The sequence below is a fragment of the Antedon bifida genome, chromosome 11, assembly GCF_963402885.1.
Source record: "Antedon bifida chromosome 11, ecAntBifi1.1, whole genome shotgun sequence".
Lineage (NCBI taxonomy): Eukaryota > Metazoa > Echinodermata > Crinoidea > Comatulida > Antedonidae > Antedon > Antedon bifida.
Genome location: NC_136236.1, coordinates 3351519 through 3379242, shown reverse-complemented (window position 1 = coordinate 3379242; position 27724 = coordinate 3351519). Strand labels below are relative to the sequence as shown.

General features: G+C 34.5%; 2 protein-coding genes across 2 annotated transcripts; one reads left to right on the top strand and one right to left on the bottom strand.

Annotated features, from left to right (window-relative positions):
- Positions 1 to 599: 599 nt before the first annotated feature.
- On the top strand, positions 600 to 21701 carry LOC144855266 (protein Wnt-16-like). Its single transcript, XM_078713070.1, has 4 exons — positions 600 to 871; positions 9508 to 9761; positions 12048 to 12334; positions 20345 to 21701. Exons 1-4 carry the CDS (start codon positions 768 to 770, stop codon positions 20807 to 20809), a joined length of 1110 nt encoding a protein of 369 aa, XP_078569196.1. The 5' UTR covers positions 600 to 767; the 3' UTR covers positions 20810 to 21701.
- A 316-nt stretch (positions 21702 to 22017) lies between these two features.
- Positions 22018 to 27532, bottom strand: LOC144855339 (uncharacterized). Its single transcript, XM_078713162.1, has 8 exons — positions 27251 to 27532; positions 26662 to 26983; positions 26126 to 26287; positions 25688 to 25869; positions 24568 to 24662; positions 23731 to 24047; positions 23502 to 23632; positions 22018 to 23242 (listed from the first exon to the last, which is right to left on the bottom strand). The coding sequence occupies exons 1-8, from the start codon at positions 27384 to 27386 to the stop codon at positions 23121 to 23123; spliced, it is 1467 nt and encodes a 488-aa protein (XP_078569288.1). The 5' UTR covers positions 27387 to 27532; the 3' UTR covers positions 22018 to 23120.
- Between the last annotated feature and the right edge of the window lie 192 nt (positions 27533 to 27724).

Genomic DNA, 27724 nt, shown 5'->3' with positions numbered 1-27724 from the left:
TTGTCACCGTATCAGAAAATCACAAAGTCGGTGCGCGCGTACAAAAACCTAGTCTGGGTTCCAGACGGAGTTTTGTTATTTTAGTAAAACAATAAATATTTTGGCACATATGGCGTTTCATACGTATACTACTTGATTTTGGATACTCAGACACAAATCGAAATAAAAAGACAATGAATACAGACTTGGGGCAAGTCTAACAAAAACCGTAAGAGTATCAATATTTTAACGCGCACTTAAAAACCATAGTTATGTATACACACGATAGCGTACAGTCACTGGTACATTATTCAAATCAACTGCTCTGTAATACATGAATATACTTTGAATTATTACGGTAGATTACATTCAGTTTTACATTACACACATTATCTATTATTAATCACATATTAAGCCCATACGTGGTGGTGATTATTTTATTTAAATATTTTAGAGAGACCGAAGTTTCTAGTTTTCCTCCAACTATCCACACAGCGAGTTTCCTAATTGCAGGCGATATACCAACCTCTCTCTGATTGGCTGAACCTATTGACAGAGTTGACCAATGAAATTCCAGTACTCATTGGCCGTAAACTTTGTCTGTAAAATAATACACCACACGGTAAAAACACCCATAGTCAGTTACGCACGATTGTTGACAGTGTCAGAGCTAGCTAGGCCACCATATTGCCCCGATTGTATACACGGATCAGATAATGTGCAAGATTAGGTGATACCTATACATAGCATTTCTTTTTTTATATTGGACATATATTAATTTAAACACAATGCTACTCACAAGAACTTCATGGATTTTTGGAAAATATTGGATTTTATTCTTAACGGTTTTGTTTGTGGCTGTTAAAGACACGACGGTATATGCTTCATGGATGTAAGTAAGCCTATTTAAAAGTAGTGGTAACTGTTCAAGTGATATGACATGTTTAAATACAGTAGAACCTCTTCCTCTGGGACACACCTATTCAGGGTACACCACTATGGCTATTAACGGGACATTTCCACGTTTTAACGAATAGGTTAAATATTATGTTTACAGTATTTAACTATTTTATTATGTAAACTCTCTAAATTAAGCTAATCCAAAAACTACGTATGTTTGATTAATAAGTAGAAGAAATTTACTTCGTATTTCGCTGATAAAGTATAGAGCCCCTTATTAAGGGTCACCTTCGGGACCTAACGAAGTGTCTATAAATTTAGCCGTAGTATTAAACTGATATTTCCCCTCGTTCGTTTTACGGGAAGGTGTCCCTAGGGGTAGGTATAGGGTATACTCTGAATAAGGGTGTCTCAAAGGATGGGATCTACTGTATGTGTTAATCTGAGCATAGCATTATATTCCATAGAGAAACAGGTGGATTAAATTAACATAGCGCAGATCACATTCAACTTTCATGTTTCTAAATAGACAGACTTATGTATAAAACATAATTTACCTAGCGTGACTGCTTATAAGTACATGTTTTAACCAATAATAAACAAGCGACATTGAATTATTAAATTATAGATTATTTCCGTCTACTGAGTACAATTATCCACTTTCTACACGGTACCAAGTCGTTATATGGACATACAAGATGGTGTTGGAATGAGATATACCAATCAGACATGGTGTCCCTACGTTTTTTTTTTAATATTATACTTAAAACATAATTTGTTTGACATTTATGTACGGTACACTACATTCAAGCACGATATAAACCGACATCTATAACACGCATTTGAATATTATACAGGCATTTAAACGAGGCCTGGGCCTCCTATTAATAAATCTGAATGTCATTTTAGGTCAATAACACTGGGGGGAAACGACGGGACTGGGCTATAAAGTAATAAAGTATAAGGTCTAGCCTAAACGGCTTAGCCAAAATTAGTCCTAGGCCTAAAGTATTCAGCCCTTGTATAGTGTTGTATAAAACACCTTAATGGTTACCCAGACGATACAATTATTATTAGGAGGCCCAATATGATAAGTCAGGTATTTGCTAATTTACGAGATGGCTCTGAAGGTTATAAACTTATTGATAACGTGACTATGTTATGCGGGAAATTGGCAGCTATATTGGCCCTAATTATACTAATACAAATGTATGCACAATGTTATGACTGCCTGGCAAATATTGCGACAAGATAACACACCTGATTGCTCACCAAACAACCAGAATTTAGGCTAAAAATTGATACATGGAATTTGTAAAGACTGACGCCATTGTGGTGGCATATTCTATTATCCGCAATACACTATAAAAATGTCTCTTCTAGTAAATAAACTTGATAACGATTTTTATACGGCATAAAATTATCACGTGACACAGACATTTAGGCGCGCGTTCAAACTTTGATGAAAACAAAACGTTTTTAGTACGCGCGCGTGTTCGTCTTCGACGATTTAATGTGTTCTACGTCACTATTTCCGCGATGAAGTATAAGATTATCATGAGTATTACATTTACACGTCGTATGTTTATACTTTTCAATTATGTCATATAAAATATTAAACATTATATAAAGTATTACAATATTTACATAAGGTGTGGTGAATGACCGAAATGTTTTAAATAATGATTGGTTAAAGAATGAGAAAGGGTAAACTTAATGTTACCTATTCCACGGTTCAGACTCGTAAAGTACATCGTAAAAACGCTATAAGTGGCTTCAACAAACCACCAAACTACTAGTAAACATATCGAGTCATTAAAACGAATTACGAAATGGTACAGGGATTTTAACAGTGAAATTTCCTGCAATATTTCAATACACTCATGATGTAATTCAGTAAGTATACATACTGGGAACATACTTTTATAACACACTTTTTAATGAGAATGCGCATAAGGAAATATAGTGGTAGAAGCTCTATCCTGTAAACTTTTACTAAACACGGAATTACTACCACAGTATAGCCTTATGCCGAGACGACAATTACCGGTATTACAAAAATTCAAAAGAGTGTAACAGGCTAGTAATTCTGTTTTCTATCAGTTTTAAATATGGGATAACATTGTTACTATCTTAACAATCAATATAATAGTTTGCGTTTGCCCCCACGCTATCATGAACGTTTCACCTCAAATAACATTGACTACAAATTTATCATAATAATGATGTCAATCATTTATAAATTAAATAAAAAATAATTGTTATTAATATTCGTTTACTACGAAGGCCCTTAGGTGCTTTTAGATTATATGCGCACTCTGTTGTGATAACGAGGCTGGTGATAGTTCATCCGGTGTGCCCATTTAGGCCTCTGTAAAATTTATATTAAGGGGATACCTTCAGGATCCACTTTCATAGGAGTGTTAATAAGTATTGACAAGTGTTAACAATTTCCCCTCTTTCGTTTCACGTGAATGTGGCCCCCTTCCCTTAAAACGTAGGGGTGTCTTTTGAATAGTGTTCCCCATGGACTCTCCTGTGTATTCGCTTGGTTATGAAATTATACGTGAAGTACATTGGTGTGCCAGTGTGAAGACCAAATAAGGCAGTTAAAAGTGTGAAATGACTGACTGATCCCTCCCAACCTCCTTGCTCCAAATTACCGTTACCCACAGCAGAGACTCCGAAACGAACTCAAATTTGTTATTGTTAAGTATACGAAATACAAAACTGTTTAATTTGTATTGCCTGTTACATATCATGTAGTAGGCCTACTTATCCTGACTTATCAATATGTTACAGTATTATATTATCAATAGAATAATCTGTAACCACAACACACAATTACACCGCTTTAGCCTAGAGCAACTACGCCTGTCCGGTATAGCGATAAAACATGTATTGACCAAACCAGCATTAACAAGGGTGTCAAACGCAATTCACATTCAATTCACCAGGGAAAAAAAGTAGTGAGCCCTCTATCGGCAGCGAATCGTTTTTGCACACGAGACAGCGTGAATAATTACCCGGAAGCAACTTTGTTTTTAAAAATAAATATTAAGTTTTTGCAAACTGGCCAATTGGAACTTTTGGTTTTATTTACTAATGAATAATTCATGAAAACCTTTGACACAGCATCTACGAACCACGTGATATTGTTTTTTTATCGACAAAGCCATTATATCTGTGTCAAACAAGGGTGAATGACACCGATGTTTTTTAAACAATTTTAGGGTATTCGAATGTTAAAATTTCGTCTAATTTGTTGAGGCTGTAATAAAACAACCTAACTTTTTGAGAAGGTGGGTTTTATATTTTCTGAATATTTAATTTTTCAATAGTAGTTAATAAAAAAATCTCGTTGGTGTTATTTTTTATTTTTTTTTTAATGGCTGCTTAAAAATGTGCCTTTTTGGTTATTTTACTGCTGAAAATGGAACACATGGTTGTAGCTAAAATCATTTTTTTATACCATAAGATTAAAAATGTTGCTTTTTAAAATAATAAGAACATTATATAATATATAGGAAAGCTGTTTTTAATCATAAAACTTTACAAAGCCTCTTTTATTTTATTTAAAAATCAATATAGTCTAGGCCTAGTTTACAGTTAGGAGAGCTAGGCTTTAGCCTGTTATTATAGTGGAGTAGTGCGTGTATTGTTGGCGCGTGTTCATTGTCGGGCGCGCGTATTTATAGGCCTAGGCCTAAGGAAATAAAAATAAATGATTACAAATATAACTAAATAATGATTATTATTAATTTAATGTTGTTTTTTTTACAGATCACAGAGGGATGTTCTTAAGCTGTCTGCATACTTCAATACAATAGAAATAGCATTAATCAACAACAATTTCTCATTAATTTACCGGCATATGTGAAACAACACATACAGTAATTATGGATATCTACAGATTTTTATTGCCAAAGGACATTTAATTTTTAAAAACTTGATATTTTCCTAATTTACTTATTTAAAGGTTCAAGCGGAGGTTGGTTGTTGTGCGGTAATTGTTATAAAGTTTAAATGTGATTTCCAAATCGGCAATAATAATCATTATAAATATAAATAGAAAAAGGCCTAGTACAAAAGATGTTAATTTAATGTACAAAACTTGTTGTCTAATTTGTGATAATATTAAAGGTTTTATGTTAAATGGTGTGTATTTCATTTATTGCTCCATTATTATAATAAAAAAGAAGGGAATCGTGAAATTTCATTAATTATTTAGCCCCAAGAATGTATTGATTTTATAGTATTTTACCAATTTAAACAGTCCAGGCCTAGCTTGCAGACAGTCCCCCCACCCACTTCACCCAATTCTTAATAATTTTAAGAAAAATGAAAGTTCAACACCTTATTTCAAAATTTATAAGCCCTTTGTCCTCATATTTTAAGATTATGAATCAGCCACTTAACAAGAATAACAATCGAGGGGCCAATGATGAAGCGCATCTTCCCTCATTCTCTTCGCCTAAGAAAACGATTATTCCAGCCCTGCCGCGTCTCCCTAGGCCTATCGCACCGTGCTTTCGCTTAAAACAGACCTATATTCAACTTCTTATAGAATTTGTTTGAAAAATAACACCAAGCTTATTTTTGGAAATCTTAGAAAATACATATAAGACTATATTATACCATTTTCAGAATTTCATTTAAAAGTTCCAAATTAATGTTAACTATTTTAACAAACTAGTTAGTTTTCACTTTCTTGTTTTCGTCGTATGACTCGTTTTGTTTACGCTTACACTTGGCTTAGACGTTTATCTTAGAATTCGAATAAATGAATCCATAATCAACAAAAATTGGTACTGTTGTGGTTTTTGTTTAATATAAATGTTCCTAATACACAGAAATCAATTAAACAGCAATATAATTTAATATAAACGAGTTAAAAAGGAAATTTAGACAGCCTATAAAATACGGAAGTCAGAACTCGCGTCGCTCGAAATGTTCGGTAACTTTCTATTTATAGCCTATCGAAAAAGGCTCTGGCTAACTTTTAAATTAAAACGGCTCTCGGAACACTTAATTTCTCATTATCACTATTTGACGTGGATGTGAATTAAGAATCGTTCACTTGAATTAAAATGACCTCAATCGAACACTGATCATGCGGCCACATCAAAGAACATTTTTATTTGATTAGGATGTCCCGCGTTGTAAACTCCACACCATGACAATTGACTAGGCGTATTGTTTCCAGTCAAATACTTTATGACAATCGCGCTGGTTTCGTTGAAATTTCTTCGAATTATCTAAAATTATTTGTGCGAAGTGAGTTTAAAATTGTAATTTGCTTGTACAAATTGTTTTCCTGCCGTCGTGTTATTTTCAGTATTTCTATCATTATCATATTGACGCATTATGCAAGTAAATTGACTTTAATTTAAATAATTATGTTCAATATTTTGCAAATTTGCATATGAGAGCTCGTCACATGTCGGATGCATCTGTATCTGTCAATAGGCATAATGTGTTTAGTGTATTGTGTGCGCTGTAGAAAACGAAGGTAAGTACATCATAGGCCACTGTAGACCTATATTATTAAACAGCATACTATGACATTATTCTAATAATATAGTAACCATTACTTGTAATTGTTTAAGGGGTCTTGCACTTCAGACATAAAGCCTTTAAAATTCGTTTTCTACTAGAATTTGTCACAAACCTGTCACAAAGGACAAGGCCTAGTTCTAATGTCACAAACATTTTCATGTTTTGCATGCCAATTTTTATAAAGCCACATTCGAAAATGTTAGCATTTAATCAATTCATTCACGCAAAGTAAAGTCTATAGATTTCTAGTCTTTCCGTGTTATATTATTATATTATCCGTCGCGTCTAAACGTTTACCCAATATGAATAAGGTGTAACGACTCAAATCGAAATTATTTATAAATTACTAACGAAAATACAAACCACCGGGGGACAGCCCTAGATCTATATGGAGTCAAACGGAAGGCCTGTCAGTACTCTCGAGCTCAATTAATTTACTGTAGCAATTGGGGACTTGATGCGAACAATATGTCAAAGAGAGCTGGCCTACAACAGTTTCTGAGTTATTTTGCAACTGTTGCAATTGTTGGCGTTTCATACTAAGAAAATAACCATGGAAAACGGAAGGGGTAATTCAACTATGCCTGTCAAAATTTGGGCTTGATACGAATGATATAAAAGAGATATTGGCGACTGTTCCAATTTTAAAGAACTTTTTATTTTTAAAAAAAGGGATTTTTTTAGTTTTCATATAGATATCTTCTAATTAAATTTACTTCATTGATTGGGGGTGGGGGGGGGGGGGCTTTATGAATAATTTTACAGACGAGATTGAAACTATTTTAATATATTCCTAAATATAATATGGCACTCACCATTTCATACCAAGGCAATCTTGTTAGATTGCCTTGTTCATACATATTGTCTAAATCTCTGTCTACACTATCAAACTAGTTTGAAAAAAAGTGTGAGTGCCCAACCATGGTAGTGATATTCCCAAATATGTCCATAAGCGCATCACATGTTTTTGTCACATAAAGTTTCAGAGTGTAGACAGAGCTTAATGATTTATGCAGTGTCAATACCCCCCCTTCCCCATTTACGGAAACATTGCTGAATTAATGAACAGTAACTGTAAGCAATTCATAACAAATTTGAAGAATGTTAATATGTTGTACAGTACATCCTACTAATGGTTACCATTTAAAAAACAGATCATTTTCTAAAGCTCTGCTGTCTAAACTATCAAACTTTATGTAAAAAAAAATGTGATGTGCCCATATATGGACATGATGATGTCATATCACTACCATGGACACATGACATTTTTTTTTTCAAACTAGTTTGATAGTGTAAACAGAGCATAAGTCACAAATTAACATCACAAAAATGATACAATCCCCATGTAGGTACAGTAAATCCTACTTTTTAAAGGGAGGGGATCGGAGAGTGGATATATAGAAAACCCTTCGCCACCATTTTTCCATAAAACAAAGACATTTGTGAGTCATAAAATGAAGACCTCACATCTGAGTCTTTCAAATGCAACAGGACATTCAATTGTAAAATTGAGTAATATTGATTTAACTAATTCAGAGCAGTTATACTAGTCTTCTCCTTTCAAGTGAAGATAATTGCCTTTGACAAGTTCCTATCATCGATCGTTTTTCAAACGCTAACACTGCTTCTTTGCCTTTCACAAAATACGTTTATCGATCTAATGAAATGTACACAGTAGGCCAATCGATGACATAGTTTAATACTTTAATAAAGCAAATAAAATATTAATTGATGAGTGCATAGTTGTGTTTTAATTAACTCATTTCAGCCGTAATGATAGAAGCAGTTTTCTTTTTTCAGTGGAACAGTGGCGTAACGGATATGAACGCTCACTGGCTAAGCCCAGGGCCCTGGAGTTTATGGGGGTCCCTGAGATGTTCCCAGAGGAAAAAACGGTCTCTGCGTTACGCCACTGGTCTGGAAATGATAAAGGCTTATTGCTTCTGCAAAAGGTTTTCACAACACAATTGTTTATTTCATATTTTCGTTGTAATGCCTTTACAACGAATTTAGAACCAATCGAAAACCAAAACAATGCTATTTATTAGGATAATGATGTAATGAATACAACATGATATATGTCATGACACTTTCATTTAGTTATTCTTTCATATATGAGTGAAATCTGGAATAAATTGTTGAATAACTGAATAATTACGACCAATTCAAAGTTATTTAAATCAAAAGTAATAAATATACAGTAACTATTAGTACTCTTTTAATGTTGAATATTTTGGTCTAAACTCATAAACATTATGAAGAAATTAGCCTCGTGGTTTTAACAAGCTGTAGCCTATATATTTCTCTCAATTTCTTTTTTCGTTCGAACGATTCAGGATTGTACACATTATTAAAATATGAACCTGGCAAAGTGTCGACTGCCCCAGCGATATGACTCAACCGATCAAAACTATGTCTATTGAAGTCGGTTCAATGCACCTTTAACTCCCTAATGCAAAGTATACTCTATTTTGATAAATTTCAAAATGTACATTAGAATCGTCTGGCTGTTTACATGCATGATGTGTGCAGTCAATGTGTACCGAATGAATCATTCTATGGCGTATATACTATATATACGGAGATTGTTCCTACAAAAGTGGGAGACACGTGTAAACTTTACTTCACTTTTCTCCTAGGCCTTTGGGGGCTTGTGGGGTACCGGTGGTAGATGATTAACAACTCTCCCGTCTCGCCATTCTCAGTATCTTATTCACACTTATTTTTGTTAACGGAACGGAGAACGGCGCCGCCTTTCGTTCCGTGAAACGAAACAAGTGTGAATATAGCTTAACGCAAGAAACATGCCCTTTTTATTTCGTTGTCAAACGTTGAATCTATTCCTATGATGAAAATGTATTAACCTCACTGTTGTCATGAATATGGGCCCAGCTCGCTTACAGGTTAGTGTAATAGAACTTGTAACATTCATGGGAATGGCATAATATACAGTAAGGCACCAATTTTTAAAGTTATGGAAAATCGCAAAGTAATTGACGACCATTTCAAATTACAAGAATTTCAAATTTAGGCCTATATATCATTACATTTATTAATTTTACATTGCAGGTGGCTAGGAGTTGCTAGTGTGGGAGTGAGTAACTCTGTAGACGTAAATTACGATCCTAAAGCGTGTAAAAAAGTTCCAGGATTAGTGAGGGAACAGAAATCAGTATGTCAGCGGCAGCCGGACACAGTTCGAGTTATCGGGGAAGGAGCTAGAATGGGAATATACGAATGTCAGGAACAGTTCCAACACGAAAGATGGAATTGTACTGTTTTACCAAATGATGAAAATGTTTTTGGAAAAATGATGCAAATTGGTAAGTACGATTGATTCTGGGTTAAAGACAACTTGTCATATACAATTTAAGACTCCCAAGTCTGATGTTTTCAAACGGCGATTTTCATACGTAACAATAACCAGGCAAAAGTTTACCGTAGATGTAGTGTGAACGGTGTGAGTATCAGTATACGGTAGTCCATGGTTTAGGGGGATTTGGTACTATCTCCATTAGTATACACAATAAATACTATAGCAAAAGACAGAAGGTATAGGCCTAGTAGTTACAGAAAGTACAGATAAAATGAATCTGAATACAATTGTCCTCGGGGACAAGAGATACATTGTTTTATTTTAGGCAAAAAAAAAATTAAGATTTTGAATGATAAGGAACATCTTTCAACGAAACATACGTGACCGAGTTTTTTTTTACCGTTGTAAAATCGTTTTGATATTATTATAAGATACAGAACAGAGAGCTTAGCTTTCATTCCACCTGTGTTTTCCTAATTTTGTCACGCAATTTATTTTAGTCATTATTCAATTTTTCTTTAGAAAGAGTTGCATTCGATACAGATCTCAACCCGTTCTGGTTGATGAATTCTCACGAAATAAAGGGAATTTTTGTTATATTTATATGGAATTGGTTGTAGAGAAAACTACTGTCAAATTATGTTGAAATCCTATAACAAATCGATAGAGTTCTTTACTGTTATTTTATGATTAGACAACTAAAATATATACATTATTTATAACACAACACTACTACTACAATCCCAACTTCTTAGAAGAAAAAAACAACAAATGAGAGGAGACATAGTATATAATAATGGTACTGTAGTCCTGCAATGTTTCTAAGCGTTTTACACACAAATAATCCATTAAATATCCTAAGATAACCAGAAAAAGAAGAAGTGGCAGCAGAGATTAAGTTTCTGAGAAACGTTTTACTCCTCTCCGTTCTCCAGTACTTTGAAGCTCCCATATGAGAGATTGCCAGAACAGAATAGGCCTCACAGACAGACAGACACAAAAGACACTTCAGATAGAAATACAATACAACGCTTTCTAAAGTACAGAAACTACATTTCTTGAAAAAGCCTCCAGTGTTGATAAAAGATATGTATTTCCTTTACGAGTTCGTTCATCTTGACCCAATTTGCTGCGTGTAAAACCAAACCAGTTTCGTGACAATCCGAACATTTATGGTTATCTCAGTAAATTAGCATAAAGCCACCTAGAAAAGTGTCCCGGAAAATAGCAAAACAAATTTAATACTGTAGGCATACAGGTTAAACAGCAAACTGTATTCAACACATAGGCCTATAGTTAAATGAAAGTCAAATACCCCCAAGTTTCTGTGTTTCTTTAGCATAAAAAATGCGTCTCCACATTTGCGGCAATACGATTGAAGCCGATTCTGCAGATTGTGGTACAACACAGTCAATGTGAGGTCTGTATCACAGAGCATACAATACAGGCATCACATGTGATACACATGATTCGCTGTATTACGGAATTTGCCTATGATACTGAACAAATTACATATGTATTGTCAGTACTGAGAATTGGGTTAAGGCTAATAATGTGATAACGCGAACTAAATCTTGCTGTATGTTGAAATCACTAAAAAATAAGTAGGCCTACAATAGGATTACCAGTGTCTGTGGTAAGTTAATGTTTTCCTATACTGACAATGATAACAAAGCCATTATTTATATCATACAAAGAGTTTAGTCCAACAAGATATCGGCACCTTTGTACTTAACATAACCACACAAACGTTTCATTGAGTTTCGCCGGATTTATTTATTTCTTTTATGCGTTTATTATGCTGTTATTTTATAAACAAATTAAATAGTTATTTATTTCGATGGATCTATGGTATTTAAACTGAAAGTAAAAGATGAAATCGGTATTACAAAGACTTTTACAAGGTTGTTATGGAACGCCAAGTACCAACCTGGTCGAGTTCGGCCCAATGAAATACAAAGAAAATCAGTTTACTATAACAATTCGGTCGGGTAGAAAAGGGGCGGACTAAAGGCAAAACGATGTCATTAAAAGAAGGTTAGAATAACAACAATCAAAGTTGTAATTTTACAGCGCAATCAAATTTTTCAATAAAGAGAACATTCAGAGCTAAAGAAAACGAATTTATAATGATATGGATTGTTGGTGAATGGAAGATTATAAGATTATTGAATAGCCTAAATATAATTGTAGATGGATTGAACAAATGAATAATGGAAGAATAAATATACAATAATTGGAAAATAATACATAAAAATAAACTAATACATTTATTACGATTCTTTTTTCATAGGTACAAAAGAAACTGCCTTCGTTTATGCAGTGACGTCAGCGGGTGTGGTGTACGCAGTTACGCGCTCTTGCAGCCAAGGCAATCTTTCAGACTGTACGTGTGATTCTTCCAAAATAGGAGCTGTAAACGAAGAAGGTTGGAGATGGGGAGGATGCAGCGATGACGTAAATTATGGAGTTAAAATAAGTCGAGACTTCATTGACGTGGCAGACGACTCAAAAAGTGAAGATTCTAGAGAAAGGGCGCGAAGTTTAATGAATTTACACAATAATGAAGTCGGGAGACAGGTAAGAATGATTTTAAATTATAAATTCAAAATATCAAGTAGACCTACGATCTAAAAATATAAGACTGATTAGTTCAGCACGGTTTTTGTTTGTTTAATGCTTTCCTTCGATTAAAAGTTTTCTCTGTGGCTATAGTCGTTCACGTATCATATAGGCCTACTACTGTATAATTTAAACGAGCCAAATAATGTACCTGGAAAACTAAACTACCACGGAGGTATAACTGATCCGTATCCATACTTTCCAAAAGTATAAGAAACAAGTTTTCACAATCGCACCTGCTAAATCCGGGTGATCGTTCTTTCCTAAACGAATGTAACAGTCACGTACAAAAACATGCCGATACGCAAGCCACCTAGGGCTTGAGAAGAGCCACCCCGGGGCTTCAAGGGAGCCTAAGCTCGGTAACACCAGTGAACCAGAACAGAAAAACATTGAGAAGACCATAAATTCTTCCGAAGTGCAACTTGAATGGAACCGTAGTTCATGTTATCGTTTCGTGTCTGAACTATGCTAACATGAGTACATTTGATAACTTAGCACAATAGAGTCGTAATATCAGATGGCGAATCAATCCGTCGTTCTCATCAACTTAGACTCCACCAAGAAATTCCTACTATTCTATGTGTAAGCTATATGCCCACTTTCTTTTAATAAAACCCATAGTGACGATGGGGAGAAGGGACCTCCCCTGTCCGGCCGGCCACCCAAACCTAACAAGCAAAACAAGTCACAACCTGAAATCTTTTAGAAGTATTTGTTTGGGCTATGATTAACGTTTAATTCATGAATAAATTGATATTTTAAAATTAAATGGTATAGGAACTTGTCAATTTTGGAAAGGTTATGAAGATGACTGATTCAGAGAGACATCTCTCTGTCTAAAGCTCTGTCTACACTATCAAACTTTATGTGATAAAATAAAAATGGACATGATGATGTCATATCAATATCACTACCATATTTAAGCATATCAATACCATATTTGGGCACATCACACCTTTTTTGTCAAACTAGTTTGATAGTGTTGTAGACACAATAAGTAGGCCTACGGTGATGTACGTCCATCAAGTTATAATCCACTTCCATGGTCTTTAACCAAATGTTTTCATCGACGTAGATTCGAGCTACGGGGAATATTTATTTACTCACTTGTAACAATTATGTTAAATTGTCATCAGTGCTATAGGCTATGATAATCCAATAGTACATCTCTAATGAATACAATAACGACGCGTACACACACCTCAAGGTTCCAGTACTATTCAAATATTGCAAATGCCATCTACAATAAAACACGAACCTAAAATCATCTGAACTTTGCAATAGCTTATATAATTATAACTTTTACAGGTCTATATTATTGTAACTACTGTTTAAATTAAAAAGTCTTTTCTAAAATTGACTATCTTGCCTCCTACATCGAATTAAAATACTACGAAGATTATGTACCTAAAATATAAGTTGAAAATTATAATTTATTCTGATACACCTGTCGACTTATGTTTAAATTATTACAGGTCTTCCATATATTATTGTAACTACTATTTAAATTAAAACGTCTTTTTCCCAAATTGACTATTCTTGCCTATCCTATATCGAATTAAAATACTACGAAGATTATATACCTATGAATAATTAAAAATTATAATTTACTCTGACACACCTGCGTGGACTTACGTTTTAATTACAAAGCCTTGTCCACACCGAATTTCTGATTGTGGAGGTATTTGATATGGTGGACTGGATAGGCCTACATTCGAAAAGCTTTAATTTATGGTCCTTTATTCATTTGTATTTTCGTCACTAATTCTTAATACTGTTCTAAGCGGGAATTAATGAATATACCGATTTGATTAAACCTTGGGTTACGTAACTTTATCATTTTTAAGTTGAATAAGTTTTTGAACATCTGGTTCTTTGCGGCCCGCTTTTATCCAAAGTATATCTTTACAAACGCAGGTATTCAATGTAATAAATGCTTCATCGTAAAATTGATTTACAAAAAAAAGTCCCGACCTTCGTTATACATTAACTACTTCGTAACTGTAACATCTGAAAAATCTAGAACTTTTTACGATAAAAGTTGATTTATGTTGATCGCCACTTTTGTCATCAGCCTTATTACCACTCAATTAAAATCAAATAAAATATAGTTCCACATATCTGAACTAATACCGTATACACGTACTCTGGTGTATTCATTTTGGTTGTAGGTTTTAATTAATTTGGTTTAAATAACGGTATAACTGATTAGACGGTTTTCCAATGTAGACTAACTTACACTCTAACGGCTAATACTAAATTGAGTTATCAGCACAACACTATCGAATTATAGGCCTAAATAGAAAATATGAATGATATAAAACATTTTAAAGTACAGTGATATTTACATTGTTTATGTTAAATTAATTACTACACAGTCTCATGGGTATGTTAGATCAAATGTCTCTTTACTAACTCAGCCCGTCTCCTCCCGAGAAGTGATTAGACCAAATTACTGATTTATCGATCGAGAATTGAATAAGTGGCAACATCAACACCATGTACCATTGGATAATATAAATCCGACAGACTTGTAATAAGTTAACGATTCATAATAAGTATTTGTATGTTGAGTCCTGCAGCTTATGAAGGCAAGGATCTATTTTAGTTTGGGGTCTAATAACATGCAGTATCATCGTATCTTTAGGCTCTCATGGGCGGGTTCATCTTACAGCTAAAACAACTTAACTGAAGGCATACTTCAACTACACATACGTTTTGACCAACTCCACTTTTGAAATAATTGCTATAGGCCCTACATAGCAACAAACAAACATTTTGGGGGAAAACATTATGGTTTAAAAAAACTTATTGTCTGTACATCGAAGTTTGAACATTAAAGCACAGAAATCCAGAATAGCTGAAACCATTAGAGCATTATCCGTGTGATACCAAAATTATCCAAAAACTTCATATCGATTTATTGAACTCGTTAAGTCTCCTCCAAAGGACGGAACAATTCAGCCGGAACACAAATATAGTAGTAAATTGTATAGTAGTAAGTCTACAAAAAACCTCAAGGAATTTCACAATTCATTGGACGACTCGGTATGAAGATCTGGAAAACCCGCGTCACCTGATAAAATATTATTAGAGATACTATCTATATTCCTAATCGAGTTTTGATAATAATCTAGTTAACGTTGTGTATCTTATCTCGTTTGCTAATCGTAACTTAAGACCCATTAGTGGATAAAATAACTTGAAATATTTGTAATTCCAACTCCAGAATTCTATCACGCAAATTGACTACTCTACAGTCTATTGAATAATATTTGTGTGAAACGGTTAAAAGGTCGATGATTTATTACAAAATATAAAAAATACATTCATTATTTATAAATTATATTAAGAAAAACATAATATACATTACAAGATATTTTATACTTAAACTAAACGAGCTTCAAAAAGTCAATTTGGCCTATAATATACTACTACTACTACTACTACTACTACTAGTAGGCCTACTATAGCCTAGCTAGGGCCTAACTAGCTAGTCTACTACTAGTAGTAGTAGTAGGCCCTAGCCTAGTCTAATCTATTTGACACACAACTTTCTCAGCAGCCCAACAGTAGCACACACACTACCCTAATATTCTATGGCTATATCTAGCACTAGGCCTAGGCCTAGCTAGTTGGGCCTTGCAGATGCTATTTAGTATTAGTATATACTAGGCTAGGCCTAGCCTAGGCCTAGCAGCTAGGTAGGCTAGGCCTAGCCTATCTATACGCCGCATGCCCTAACGCCAACGGGTAGGTAGGCTTCCTACCTAGCCTAGCCCTACTAGCTAGGCCTAGGCCTACTCTAGCCCCTACCTACTACTACTAATAGGCCTAGGCCTAGTAAAATAGGCCTAGCTAGCTAGGGGCCTAGCCTAGCCTAGGGTAGCCTAGGCCTACTAGGCTAGGCCTAGGCCTACTCTGGGCCTGACTCATATTTAATCAAAATTAACTTAATAATAATATAATCTGCGCTAGGCTAGTCTAAAGTAAAATCTTTAAAAGTTAATTACTTTTAAAAGCATCCAAAATCTTTTGAATCCACACAATTTGCAAACTTTATTTCGACAAAATCTGACATCGTAAAAAGTATGGCGGCTGAAGGAAAACTTTTGAAGCAGGCGGTAAGAGTCATGTGATCTACATCATCCAATAAGAACCATGAGTTACGTGTTTCCATCTATTGCATGTTGTACGTCAAAAAGTGATAATATATATTTTTTAATCAAATTGTAACGTCTTCAAAGTTGCAGTAGGCTTAAATTTCGAGAGATATTGGGCAGAGACTTTTGTTGGTGTCGTTAGGCTAATCGAACAGTTGCATCATAAACTCTCTTTCAATTATTCTTTTCAGATTCATTTAAAGCATTCATTTAGCAAACGACAATCGTCTATAGGCTTAGCCCGGCCCTATAGAAGAAAAATTTGCGTAGATTTAGTTTCCCCTAACTAAGTCTGTAATCCACACGTTTAACCTCTCCCTGGGATGCTTCCCTTTCATGTAAAACGACACTTGCTGATGCTAACAACTAATTTCACAGATAAATTTCGAAAATGATTTTATGGACAGAATCGGTTGGTGGTAGATGCTTATTGACACTGTATCATAGATAGCCTTCACCTAATAGGAAAGTACAAGATATAAGTCGGTATACTAAAAAGGAGGAATCTTCCCTTGGTGGTAATTAACATGCTAAACACCGAAGGAGGCGTTGTCAGTCTAAATAAAAACACGACAAACATCAACATGCCGTGTTCTTAAGATCGGAGATCAGGGTAAATTATGGTGAGAGAAAGACGAATAGGCTATAGTACAGATGCTCGGGCCAACTTAAGCTCTGTCTACACTATCGAACTAGTTTGACAAAAAAAGTGCCCTAATATTGGTATTGATATGCCCAAATATTGTAGTGATATGACATCATCGTGTCCATATATGGGCACAACACATTTTTTTGTCACATAAAGTTTGATAGTGTAGACAAAGCTTTAGCCAACAGGTATAACGTAGAACAAAAGATTCTTCGAACATTTTTCCAATTGTCAATCTCAGCATAGGGCGTGTTTATACAGCACGTAGTTACACGCATATTCAACACGCCTACGAGAAGTGTCGTGTCCTAACTATAGTTCCGCATTGTCAAGTATTTTTAAATGATTTTTATGAAAGGTTTTCACGCATTTTGATTACATTTAGTGGATCATTTTGACATATGTCACAATCAGTATTACAACCAATTTATTTGTAGTCAATAAGGTCATTAACCAGTCTTCTAAGTTACTAAAATAGTACTATGCACTTTTGAAGTTCCATTGAGGTTGAAGAACTCGTTATAATTATTATCTTTATACAATTTTGAGGATTTAAATCTTCAATAAAATCGTCAGTAGACCATGATATATCTATTCTTCGTTGCATTTTATTACATAAAACCACCGGTAGTGAAGAATATTGATAGATGTGGGGAAACTGACATGACAAACAAACGAATAAAAGTTAAGCCAAAAAGGAAATACTGTTTTTTTTTTTACAATTACAGACGAATTCCAAAGTTATATAATATATTTGATTTATTGCCGTAAAATAACTGTAAATAATGTGGGAAAACTGGAATTAAAAATAACATTTTTTGAATATAAATTGTTGCTATTACACGCATAGTAAATGGTGTGTGACCGGAATTTGTATACTTAGGAGGTTTTTAACACAACGATTGAAACCGCACTCGGGCGGGTACGGATATTTTTAACATAGATCTACTGTTTTTGTTTCGGTAATATATAATAATAAACTACCATAGTTAATAGAAAATAAGTTATTAGTGATCTTCAGTTCTTTAATTACGATTGGCCTTCATAAAGGCATGTAACTTGTTTGTTTAATTGGTGTATTTGCTAATATATTTTATAGTGTTGTAAAATGTGAACTACGGTATATAAGGAAGCACAGTAGTGGACACATAAAAGAACCACACACATTGAGATTTTTGTGGACGGTTTGTGATATCGGGCCTGGCCTACGAAATTCTCATTAAGAAGGCGCGGATTTTTTGTAAAATAAAAAATAACACGTGCTACGTTTACGTATTCATACAGAATTTTTTATAAAAATAATGAATAATTAACTTAAAACTTCCTTCTATCATTCCATCATATCAATTTTCAAACATTTTCATTAAAATCTACATCCAACGAATCCGACCATAATCATCTAGCACGTACGCTTCGAACGGCCGTGGCCGGTATTGTATTCTTGCGCCAAGATTTCTTTTTCGTCTGAGAAATATTCTAAAGTGCTAAACAATCGATATACCTTATTATTTTTAGAAAAAAAGCACCATAAAGAAGGTCCATTTATTTTTATTTTGTGAATACTCCGTGAGACTCGACTACAAAACCACGTTTGGTGGTAGGCTACAGTATATTATGTCATCGTACGTACAGTAAGCTAAGCTGAGCTTTTCCCAACGTGATTACGCTTGCTTAATTCGTTTGTTATATTCACCATGATTCACTTTGCAAACGAAGACGGTGCGGATGAATTTTGGCAATGAGACCTTATTACTTAAGTATGCGTACTCAACCAATCCAAGTCTTTAAATTTCAGAAATTATTTTAAGAAATATAATAACACTTTTTAAAAAACATTTTTGAAAATATTTATTACAATAATGTATTATGTATTGAAACAAATAGAGGTGATACTATACATTAGCCAGGCGAGGCATCTACACATTTCTATTTATTTGTTCCTAATTTTCTGACATAACTTAGGTTTTCTTAAAATTGAGGGCGTCAAACATAAAATTTACGAGATCAAAAGGAGGCGGGAAGCCACAGAAGAAAAAAAATATGGTGTGCTCCCTTGCCTCTAGCACGATAAGGCTCTCTCACATCCTTGTGGGTACCACGACATCAGATGCTTTGATGTTTATCGCCTCATGATGTGTGGGTGGAAAGGGGACGTTTAAATCTGTGAACCCCAAACACAGAAGCTCGCATAGCTTTAACTCTTTTCCACCGACCGGCATGGGGTTTGAACCCACGATAATCGTGTTCCACGACGCTCTACCAACTGAGCTATCCGGTCCTCTGGTTTATAGCAAGGTTAAAACTGGATTCGTGGCTCCTACAATTTGAACTTTAAACTTAATTCAATATAATAATGCGCACGGAAATGCTATTTTTGATAACACTATTTGTACCACTCATTAATATTTCCGTTGAGATACGTCGATACTCTCATCACCGAATATTATCAGCATCATGTGCTCGGATAAATGAACATTGAGCTCATTAAGAAACACATTAAAATGATTAATGACGACTAAAATGATTAATTGATAAATGTTTATTTTGCAAAATAAATGTTGTCATTCTCAGCGCGTCAATAACACTTCAAATACACACAGGTAGTTAGCCTTTAGTTGGTTAAAGGCAAGCGTTTAGATGTTGATAACACTGTACGCGCGCATGTTAATTTTGAATGATGGTCAGATGCGATAGGCACGCATCATCTCCGATTTGAATTAAACATAATATTAATTAAAATGTGGAATGCTTAAGCCAACACTTTGATTGGAATTAATGTATAAATAAAGAACATTGTAGTAATTGCCTAATAAATAATTAAATTAGTGCTAAACCACTACCTTGAAATTCTCACCTTCAGTTTAATACGATCGTTGTCTTTTGTGTAAGCTACGATTTTGGTTTAACCTACAAAGCTAAGCCGCACAAGTACATAAACAAACCTATTTTAACAGGATTTGTGAACGATTTAAGTATGTACTAACATGCCAATAAAGTCCTTAGATAATCATACAATTAGATCACATGACCTCAGTACCCACATCATTAATGATATTGATCTAACTTTGGTGGGTAGGAACAAACTTACCCGAGTAAGACTTGGCATATTTCAGTTTGATTAATCAATGTTTTATGTTTATGTTTTTTTTTCAGGCAGTCGAAAAACAAATGAAAGTAACTTGTCGTTGTCATGGAGTCTCAGGATCGTGCGCAATGAAAACATGTTGGAACAGTATGCCGCATTTTCGAAAAGTTGGAGAATACCTGAAAAAACTGCACAAAAGCGCCGTCGAGATTTTACCGCGCGGTAAGAAACGACTTCGCCGAAAAGATACAGAAAAACGAAAAGTTCCGATTAAGTTCAACGAAATGGTCCACATTGCCGAGTCGCCAAACTACTGCTCAAGTGATCCGATACAAGGAATTAAAGGTACAACTGGCCGAGAGTGTAATAAAACATCAAATGGAGCCGACGGCTGCAATCTGCTTTGTTGCGGGAGAGGATACAACACACAAGAAGTTCGAATTGTTGAACGATGCGACTGTGTTTTTATTTGGTGTTGTGAAGTGAAATGCAAATCGTGCGAAACAGTTAAAGACGTTCACACTTGTAAATAAACACATATTGCATATTTGATGACGTCATCAGTAATGTAAACAAAAACGCAGGGAAATTTTTATTGTATAAAATTAATTATAATTTATTTATTGGGACTGTTAAACACGTGTCAAAAACCTTACCTTTTATTGCGCGCCAAAAAAACTCAAAAGCCAGCATACATTGGACAATGCATTGTAGCATAACTGAAGTAATATTAAATAATTTGTTTTTTAAATAGCGACTAAATTTAATTTAAAATAATATTAATCAATATTTTGTCAATAATATGTGGTCCATTTATCAGAGTTATAGACATACAACACAAGTTTCCTAAAGCTATAGACATTTCCTATTGTATTAACTAATATAGTATTATTATCCATTTCACACTGTGTCTATAGCTAATCTATGCAAATAGGGCCTACAATTTCAGTAAAGTACTTATTTTGTATAGGTGAAATATTCGTGTATATAGACATGTACATATTATAATATACTGTATTATTATATTCTACTTGCATCTGAAGCTTGGTTCCCATTGGATGCAACACGACGACGCGTAGGCACAACGCAAGTGAGTTGACCAATCACAAGCGACAGTTCCGATTATCCATCGCGCCGTGATTGGTCAAATTACCTGCGGTGCGCTTACGTCTCTACGTTGCGTTCAAGTGGAAACCAACCTTTAACTGATGAAAACTTCTGCAGCATTTACGTATACTCGACAAAAGTGACGTGAACATTGTGTTACGTGTTGTCGGACGAATATCCTATAGGCCTACTCATATTGTTATTTTAGTACTACAGTTTATCACCATTTAGCTTTATTTATGCAAACTTTGTTTTTGTAAAATAACACTTTCGAACTAAACATTTTGTGAATAAATACTTTTTGTAAAGACATTAAAATAATAGTCTATTACTGTTGTCAGTTCGCTGGATTAGATAGAGGGCGCGATTTTGAAAGTTGACCATACACGTGCAGTACATAGACATTTACATGCAGGTGTCACCACTGTACTGTATAATAATAATTTGAATTTCTTCGAGATTAAAAACGCCGATAGCAGTGCACTTCTCTTTCGATTTCTTCGTAAAGTTTTCAAAACGTATATTTTCATTAAACAATCCCTGTACAATGCATCTTTAATTATATTTTGAATGTACAATAATTTAAATTTCTGTCGTTCTGTTAAAATGTTTATATAAAACACACACAAAGATATAGGTTTCTATTTAACAATATATTTTAAAACAATTCCACAATTTGTTGAAAATGAAATGAATTAAAACAACAATACAAACTGCTTTGGATAAAATTTGCATAAATTAAAATAATTTATCTTACTGTAATTATACAAGCAAATGAAGAATTGTAAGGTTTTTTATAATTATAATATTAGTCAACCTAAAATATGATAAATTTCTTATTTCATGCTGGATACGATTGTAACTAGAAATCATTACATCACGATCTTTTTTTTAAACATGCAATATATGCACATTGATAAACATGTAACAACTTATTTATGTTGACACTTCTTATTGAATGCAATGTCCAAATATGGTAGTGATGACATCATCGTGTCCATATATTACATTTTTGTTGTCACATTAAGTTTGATAGTGTAAACAGAGCTTTAGACCATATTTCGAAAAATCAACAATAGAAGATATGCCAATGCCATACGTAAAGCTTGGTTCCCACTAGAGACCAAACGCAAGGTCATAGACACTTAGATTCAACGCAAGTATATTGACCAATTACAAGCAACAGATTGGGTAATCTATCGCTGAGTTGCGTCCCTAGTTGGAACCAAACATAAGATCACAGCAGAATGCAAATTATTTCTTGTGACGTCTTAAAAAGGTGAGAAATATCAAAACACAAAACATGCTGTATTTTGACTGTCAAAAATGTTGTTACTTCTTAAATACATGCAAGTAACCATCCACTGGCTTTGGTTGTTTGGAGTGTGCATTTCTCATAACCTCTGAAATACTTTTCTGAAACACATTTCTGAAATGTCTCAACCCCCATTCACACTACTGTAATTCTTGTTACAAGTCATTAGAAAGCACACCTTTATAGCAGGCTTAACATGTTAGTACCCACATACAGTAAATAAACAGTTTGTTAAAATTCAAATTATTCATCCAATTTCGGGATCAAATCTCACAAAAACTTTTAAAAATATTTTTTTGTTAATCGAAAAGTTTTTGTGAAAATTAATTATTTAAAATCATGACTACCAGTTCTTCTAAATATATTGTGTGCGTTTTGTTGATATCGTTCTTAACGTTAAACCCGTAGCTTATATCGTACCGCTAATAGTCATCTCCACGACTGACGACCTCTTTACACGTGGGCCTCATCATTATCGTGTGCTCATACTGGGCTGTGTAGCTACCACGAACATCACACAGTGGTGGATATGGTTGTATGATACCTGAAAAATAACAACAATTTTACTATATGAACTAAGCACAAGATTTGTATATCGAATCAAGGCAATCTATCAACAGGATGCCGAGCTCCAGAGATCAAAGGGTTTATCTGTGGCTGCGACACGATCAGTTCCACGCCCCTTAACAGACACTGCATGTTGTGGAGAATATGTACATAGTACAGTACTGTTGGTATTTGTCGCAGTCAGACATAAGATCAAACAATTTTTAATAACTCTTTTAAAACTGTTTATGACATACCTGCATCTCCAAGACTCTTGAGCGCCATCAAGTACTTTGTTTCGCCAAGCCTATCCAACCAACGACGACAGAATGCTAACGTACCAAAGTGTTTGTTAATGGTACCAAGCAACCCTTTTGCACGTGCCAACCTGTGAAAACAACATTTCAAAACCTCTCAAGATAAGAGCAAAATTTACCGATATTTCAATTAAATAATTCACTTTTGCAAGTTGAGATTTCTAACTACCTGAGTGGAACGTGACCAACGTCAAAGTTCTTCATGTAGTGAGACGTTTCCATGTCGTCGTGAACCGTTCCTTTCCCGGTACTTCCGAACGTCTCAATAGCAAAGAATTCATTCTCTTCCATCCTTGTTTGTTCTCCGCCTTTTACAATCGGTACCGTTTTTCCTGCGTGGATTCTGTACGGTCCTATCGAATGGCCGTTTAAATTCCTGATCGGTTTCACTTTGTATGTTTTACCATTGAGCTCTACTTCGTACGATTCCATTACCTCTTGGATACGCTCTCCGATATCGCATAAACGGACATCTATACCAGCCTCCTGCGAGAATACATTTATAGAAAATGTTGTTATTGATAATATTAATTACGAAATATGAATATAATTTTTTAATTAATGAGATAACAAATTATAATTTAAAGTTTTGTCCAACTCTGATGTAATTACACTGAATCAATAGTACATTGAGACATCATTCTTGGGTGGGCTTGAACCCATAACCTCCATATTACTAGCCTGGCACTCATACCTCTAGACCACCGAGCTTGTGCTGATGACTAGGAACTGTAAAATCACGTCAGATTACATAGGGCAAAACCTCTGACTTATTCAGGTCTTTGATGCAATGCTGCGTCATGTCGTAAATGATCATAAAGCTCTGTCTACATTATCAAACTAGTTTGACAAAAAAATTGTAAAATGCCAAAATATGGTAGTGATATGCTTAAATATGGTAGTGATATAACATCATCATGTCTATATATGGGCACATCACATTTTTTTGTCACAGTTTGATAGTGTAGACAAGGATTAACGTTTAAATGTACAATGTTCTCCTCACCCTTATGCCTGTGTTGGTTGCATCTTTAACGGCTGCTAACAAATTATCATACTTTGGATTAAATGCTACAGTGAATGCACAATCTATTATCCTACCTGAAAATACAAAAACACAAACAACTTATTAATAATTCACATATCAACACATCGATAACAACTTATTTTCAGAAAAAAGGAAGCGCCAATAAAACCGCCATTATTATTTAATTAATCTAGGTCACATTTTCGCTTCATCAACTTCACGATTTGCAAATTTCAACATCTTTTACGGATAAAAGATTCCAAGACAGTAATTACAAACATGTTTAATAAGCGGGGCGTCACAGGTGTGCAACAAAGAGACAACAGGTGACTGTTTATGCAAATACATGATTGACATCTGAAAAGTACAATTGCCGGAACATATAATTGGATACATGTGTCATTTTACCACTACCGTATACTGGCTTTATTCTTAGTTACTTATGCTAATACTCTCATGGTATAAAACAGAATCTTTAAGGTCATAACCTTTCAAAATATTTCTGGAAAGGAAATAAAAACACATTCTGTAAACGTTGCAACTGATAAGATGCAGGCAAGATGAAAACCATACATGAGCGAGTATAGTGTCAGGGGGATTGACATAACATTTGAACAAAAGTAGGGGTGGGACTATACTCAAGTATTGAAGGATTATACTTGAAAATGGGATTATATTAGGTCTTATATGCTGATATTACTGAGTGACAACATACGAAAACAATGTCATGGCTAAAGCAGATTCATTTTGATGCATTGTCCATTAGAGACAATGACAGGACAGGATTTGTGGCTTCTGCTACAGGCAAGGGTACAACTGCAAGGTAAAGTATATAATAGTTCATAGGCCAAAGTTCAAAGGTTAAATAAATCATTATTTCTGAATGCTCTATATTTATACTAGTTATATTTAGTCTGTACAGTCTACACCCTCGAAACCAAACTGTGGGCTACGGTTCAAAATGTACTGGTACTGGTTCAAATAACCGTCTCACAGAGACATCTGGTAGCCATTGACTTAAAGTTGGCATTTGGATGTGTTACTTTTTTAGGAGCAACTTAAATATGTTATATAATAAATAATATAAATCTTTACAAACCATTTATATGAGTGCCAAAGTCAATCTTGCAAACGTCATCATACTTCAATACTGTGTTGTCACCATTATTCGGCGTGTAGTGAGCAGCGCAATGGTTGATCGAACATCCGGTTGGAAATGCTAATCCGGCCTCCATTCCGTTCTCGTTGATTAATTTTCTTGAAGCTGTTTCTAAACGCTCACTATAAATTAAAACCCCCAAAAAATTGTTCAGTTAAGAATATTCTAATACAGTAATGTAATACAACAATTGGAAATAATGTAGTGGAAGTAGCTTGGTGGTTAACATGCTTGCCTTCCAATCCCAAGGTCTAGGGTTCAATCCTGACCCAGTGCCAGGGTTGTAACTAACGACTCGTTCGTCAACGCCACTTCCTAAGCATCAAATGAGACTTAGTTTATAAGAAGCACGATAAATTATAAAAATTATTTATTTACCATATATCGATCATCTTTAGGCCCGGTTTGATGAATCCCTGGACATATTTCCTCACTTGCCGGTGGGCTTCAGCTGCTTGTCTCAGGTCATTATAGACATCTTCATTCATTCTCTCCATAGCTCTTTTCTCTTCAGCTGTAATTCGCCAAGCTGCAGTTCTCCTAATGAGGTTAAATATAAAACATGGGTACAAATACATTAAACAGTCAGATAATAAAAACTGAGAAATATCTCTAGTCTTTCACCCATACTAATTTCAACTGAGCACTTTACAAATAAAACTACAGATATCTAAAAGTATAGTTTTATTTTGTTTTCACAGCAACCACCCTGTAAACTTCTCGGCGCTACTGTAATTTCGCACCTAACTGGGCATACGACATTACAGTCACTCACCATCACCGCCATGCAGCTGGTGAATGTATTTAAACTGGGTAAGCCGGAGAGAGATTGAGGTGCAAAATTGCAGTAGCACCAACTTCTCCAGCTACTGTTTACATCTTGAGCATAGATTATAAAAGAAAAAAATGTTTACCCATCAACCGCAGGGTGTTCAACCTCTTCTCCCTTTGGAAAATCCCCAGACGGAAAGAGCTCTGATATTGGGATGGTAGGTGGATCTGTTTGTTGTTTTTGTACAGGTTCTGCTGCTACTACTACTCCTCCTCCTGCTCCTGCTCCCGTTTTCTTCTTTTTCTTTTTCTTCTTCTTTTTTGCAACCTCTGTATCTCCTCCTTCTTTTTCTCCATCTGGAGCATTGCCATCATCTGGTTTATCATCTAAAGTTTGTTTGTCTAACTGCTCGGTTATGTCATTCGACCCATCTTCTCCTTCAGCTTGACTCTCCACAGGCTTATCTAAAAAGACATTTAATATAATAAGTTACTTAAGTATTGTTAGAACAGAACAGGTCATCTCATACTAGTAATTACCAATCTGAAAAAAAAAGATAAATGAAATGAATGTATAGGCTAGCCTATTTTATTATTATATGACATGTACAAAATAGTAATAAGGTCATAGACAAGACTATATACAGTTAATTTATGCCCTGGCCATAGGCTAAAACATAGAGAATTCTTGCAGACATATGAATGATCAAAATAGGCCTAGCCTAGGCCTACCTTTTTTCTTTTTCTTTTTCTTCTTTTTTTTCTTAACTTCGTCGTTTTCGACGACACCACCATTTGCAACAATTTCGTTTTCATCAGCTTTCAAACTCTCTTCTAAGACAGTAACGTCTTCAGCTTGGTCAGCCATAACTTTAGAACTAAGTAGTGTTAGAATATAATATAATTTATTGGGAATTTTAACTTAAACTCTTTATTCTTCTAGGCCATACCTACACCTTCTTCCAGGGACCACATTTCGCACGAACTTCAGCAGGGACAGAATGCATGCAGCAGCAGTCGACACATTTTGAAGGCTGGAATAGTGTTTGAAAACTGCGTTCAAAACAACTTTGAATGCATAATGAAAAGACAATAAAAAAGCATTTAAAAAAATTATTTTCAGTAACATTTTATTTTTAATATTTTTTGATTACAAATTTATATACAATTCAATATTTTCGTTCTATTAAATATTGTTATTTTTGT